At 47.4% G+C, this 3869-nt stretch overlaps 1 protein-coding gene across 1 annotated transcript; it reads left to right on the plus strand.

The window, feature by feature from the left end:
• Positions 1–506: 506 nt before the first annotated feature.
• On the plus strand, positions 507–1899 carry EMWEY_00057760 (hypothetical protein, conserved; the record flags this gene model as incomplete). The annotated part of the gene is made up of 5 exons (XM_013480705.1): positions 507–726; positions 947–1080; positions 1198–1350; positions 1459–1523; positions 1785–1899. The coding sequence occupies 5 exons, from the start codon at positions 507–509 to the stop codon at positions 1897–1899; spliced, it is 687 nt and encodes a 228-aa protein (XP_013336159.1).
• Positions 1900–3869: the final 1970 nt, after the last annotated feature.

Genomic DNA, 3869 nt, shown 5'->3' on the forward strand with positions numbered 1-3869 from the left:
AATGTAAGAGAGAAGGATCTACCCAAATAGTGACTAGGTCGTACGCCACACTGCCGATAGTGGCTGCCGGCGGGGGAAATCCTACTAACCTATGGCTCTATCTACGGTATCCGACGCTTAGAACATTTAGCAGTATTAATTCCCTTTCGTAGTTTATAATGTGATAGTCCTTCTCTTTAGGGTCACTAAGCTGCTAGAGATCATACTGGAGCCATATTGTTATGCCTGTGCACTACATCTAGCCCCAAACGCTCCCGGCAGTGCCTTGTTAATCTCTGGGACAGACTAGTTCTTAGATACGATTGTAACTAAGTTTTTCCTCATCATGAATTGTTTATGTTCTTACTTTCTAGGTTTGATGCGAGTCCCACTCTTGGTGTAGTGCCAGGAACTACAAAATTCGATGAACTTTTCGACCCTCTCAGTGGCCTGCTCATTGAACAGATGCTGCACCACCTTGTAAGCTGTGACCCATTCGTTCCTTTTGGATTCGTTCAAGTGGGAGAATGGAAGAAGTGCCGGAGGAAGACTTCAGAATAGACAACAGCATCGTCCGTTGCCGCATGAGCGACAAGGTGCTAGAACCGGCAAGCAAGAGGGAGGTGCCTGTGGCCGATGTAATTAGTCGACACGTCAAGCAGGTTGCCGATTTCAACAAGGCCCTCGAGAAACGGAGGCTTTGGAGAAAGAGAGAGAAAGAGCTCGAAGCAAAGCACAAGGACACATGTACGGTCCAGTCCGTGGAAGAAAGGGGGACTACAGAGCTTCGGTTTGTGGAGCTTCTTTTGCACTATCAATATTGCTCTTAATTCTTGACTTTCTCATACACGAGTGCGCACGATGCATGTGTTGTTTTGAAGATGTCTGTAGAGCATCCGCCCTCTCATACGCTTAAGTTCCTCGACTACTTTTTGTGTGATACGGTTTCCCATGTCTGCATGTTTAGGGGGAGTTTTGAGATCTGAATGGCATGAGAAAGAGAGCAGGGAGGGTCCCAGTGCCTCCTCCAGCAGAGCAAAAAGGGTCCTAGACTCCATAGTAGTGGAAGGTGTCGATGAGGATGTAGTGGAGCAAGTTAAGGTCAGTTTTTCTTATCGTCCTGACAGTTCAGTTTTCAGTCCCCCTGATTTCCTCTTACGCACAGTTGGCCACCCAGGAACTTTATCGCGTGTGTCGCTTGCTCATTTTTGCCTTCAGGAGAAAGTTGCGAGGGAGTTTGGTTCTGTTGATGTGCATGCCGCCGTCAGGCAAAGAGTTGCGAAGGAGAAAGAAGCGCAGCAACTGCAGCGGCAAAACGAACTTAGTGATGCGTGGATGCCAGACAGATTCTACACTGAAGAGCTGAAACAGGTAAGACTGAGTTACACACCGACTTGTGCGACTCGTACTTCCAACTACGGCTATTGTGGTGCCAGTTGTTTGCTGCGGCTGACTGCTGTTCTGTATACACTTCTTCAGAAAACGCCATGGTTTAATCCTGTCGAATTTCTTAACGAGTTGCAACCCAAGCAGCGCGAGGGGAGGTAGGAGACAATTTTCATCTCTGTAACATTTTCGTCTCCCGTAATGGGGCGCGAACTGTCGCCGCAGCAGCTAGGCGAAGCAAGCTAGTGGATCCCACCCCCCCGCAGGCCCAGAATAGAGATTGAATGTAGTAGACCCCTGTTATTTATGTGTGTAAGCACTGCTCGGCAGCATTTATGTGTGGTAGGTGCTTTTGTCTGTCCCCACATCTCTCGTGACTTGATCTGCCTCTATTATTGATCTTGCCCTATTATGTTCAGCCTCACCCCTGTCGCCTCCGACAGCGACAGCGATTGTAAGGGGCGAAAGAAGAAGAAGAAGCGCAAAAAAGAAAAAAAGAAGCGCAAGAAGAAAGACAGAAAGCGGAAGGACTAGCGAGGGGGCGTTTTGGTGGACTGTGGCATGGTGGTTCTCAGTTCTACAGTAAAAGTGCATTCCACACACAAAAGCAAGGGCTTGGATGGACTACTCTGACTGTTGGTCTGGCCTTACGAGCGGCTATTTGTGCACACAGTGCATTGCTGTCTAAAAGTTTTGGTGTTGCGTCAAATGTGCATCTCTGACGAAGTCAAGGCAAAGCCCCCATTGAAGGGTTCTTGCTGACATATTTTAGATGTGTTATACCATGATTTATATTATGGAAGCGAATTGCATTGTGGGGTTAGTGCGTGACCTTGAAGCTAACCAGCATTGCTCTCCTCGGAAATTCCCTTTTTAAGTAAGACAGATAACTGGCGAGAGGTGTGGCACCTGACGTTTTTTTTTTTAATCCTTAGCTCCTGTCTTAGCTGCGCTGCTTCCTGTCAAGCTCGTGCAAATAACACTAAATTATAATGTGACCCCAGGAAAAATGCTCCAAGCCAGCGTACAAAACTGTATACCATATTTTGGTCCCGGGTTTCAGGCAGCAAAACCTAGCCAGTTGCTGCCAGCATGCCATCAGGACATGAAACTTAGGTGCTGGCAATTTACTGTGGGCACTATGGGAGATGGAAGAGTGGTGTTGTACATAGTTTTGTGACTGTCGTCACAAGCGATGGGTGCCCCGCTGAACATGCCGAACGTACCCTATTGAAGGGTTGGCACACTCAAAACTTATTTGTGGGGAAACTTGAAGGGGACACAGGCTCTGTATAGGATCGGTTTAGTTGCTCGCCTGCCAGCTTTTATTCACATTTACATGTGAACTTGGAGAATCCAAGTGGCCTAGACAGATGAGATATCGGTCTTCGTCTAAATCAGCTCGTCAGGAGGAAATACTGCAGTTCTTTTTTTCCAGTTATTTTTTCCCCATCGTGTCTAGCCGGCTTACACGGACCTGAAAAACCACTGCTAGGCGAGTAAAATTACTTACTAACAAAACTGTTCCACCCTCTGTCACCTAAATATAGGCTATCAGCTGCGCTTCTCCACATGGTCATTCTATGTCACGACGACATGAATTGTGCATACTTGGATAGAGTTGTTGCACTATTGACGGAACGAGCGTTTTACGGGATTAAACGTGAAAAAGCTGTTTTTTTCGATCGCAGAAGGACGAATGAAAAGTGAAGAACGGTTTATGAAGCCTCGGCTAGAAAGCACTTTTGGTGACGAAGAACGCACAAGCATCTGGAATCAGCGGGAGTCGTCATGAACTTTCCCGGTGAACACGGGTGTGCCTTGCCGCCTCATCTTATACTCAGGAACCAATCACCTGTTGATTATTGCTGTGACTTTTTTGTGGGTCAGAGAAACGAAAACTTTCACGGCTGCTGTTGCCGCCCGATGGCAGACCAGCCACAAACGTGGAGAGCACGAATGGATGCACGCTATCCAGTGCATACCAGTCAATGAGTAATGTTTAGACACCTGCAAGTATTGATTGATATGAACCTCCCACAGAATAATTTTTTATTGACAACTTAGGGATATTCGGATGGCAGAGCGGCCAGCACCGGCTGTGTCCACTAGGTGACCACAGTACTACGCTCCCGTCGCTTCACTCTCGAAGAACTACCTGTACGTAAGCGAAGGATTGCTGTTGTTTTTAAAGCTCCAGCTACCCTGGAAGATAAGGCCCCACTGCTCGGCGCCAGTAGCAGTATAGTGAACCGGGAGGAGCAAGGATGCTACACTAGTCGTAGTACTGGTGTTGCTAAGTGTTGTCGGTTTCCGTCCCTTGTATTATTGATGCCTCAGATCTTACTCTGCCATCGGAAAATGCTTCTGTTTCTTCCCTCATTTTTAAGTCTTCTGGGACTACTGCCGCTGGCCTTACAAGGCAAGAAGTCCCCAAAAACTCACTGGTTGCATATAATTAATACTTTGCGCAAGTGAAACATTCCCCAAAATTGCCCCCCCCC

This window comes from Eimeria maxima, genomic scaffold (assembly GCF_000499605.1).
Source record: "Eimeria maxima Weybridge genomic scaffold, Emw_scaff2229, whole genome shotgun sequence".
NCBI classification, from domain to species: Eukaryota; Apicomplexa; class Conoidasida; order Eucoccidiorida; family Eimeriidae; genus Eimeria; species Eimeria maxima.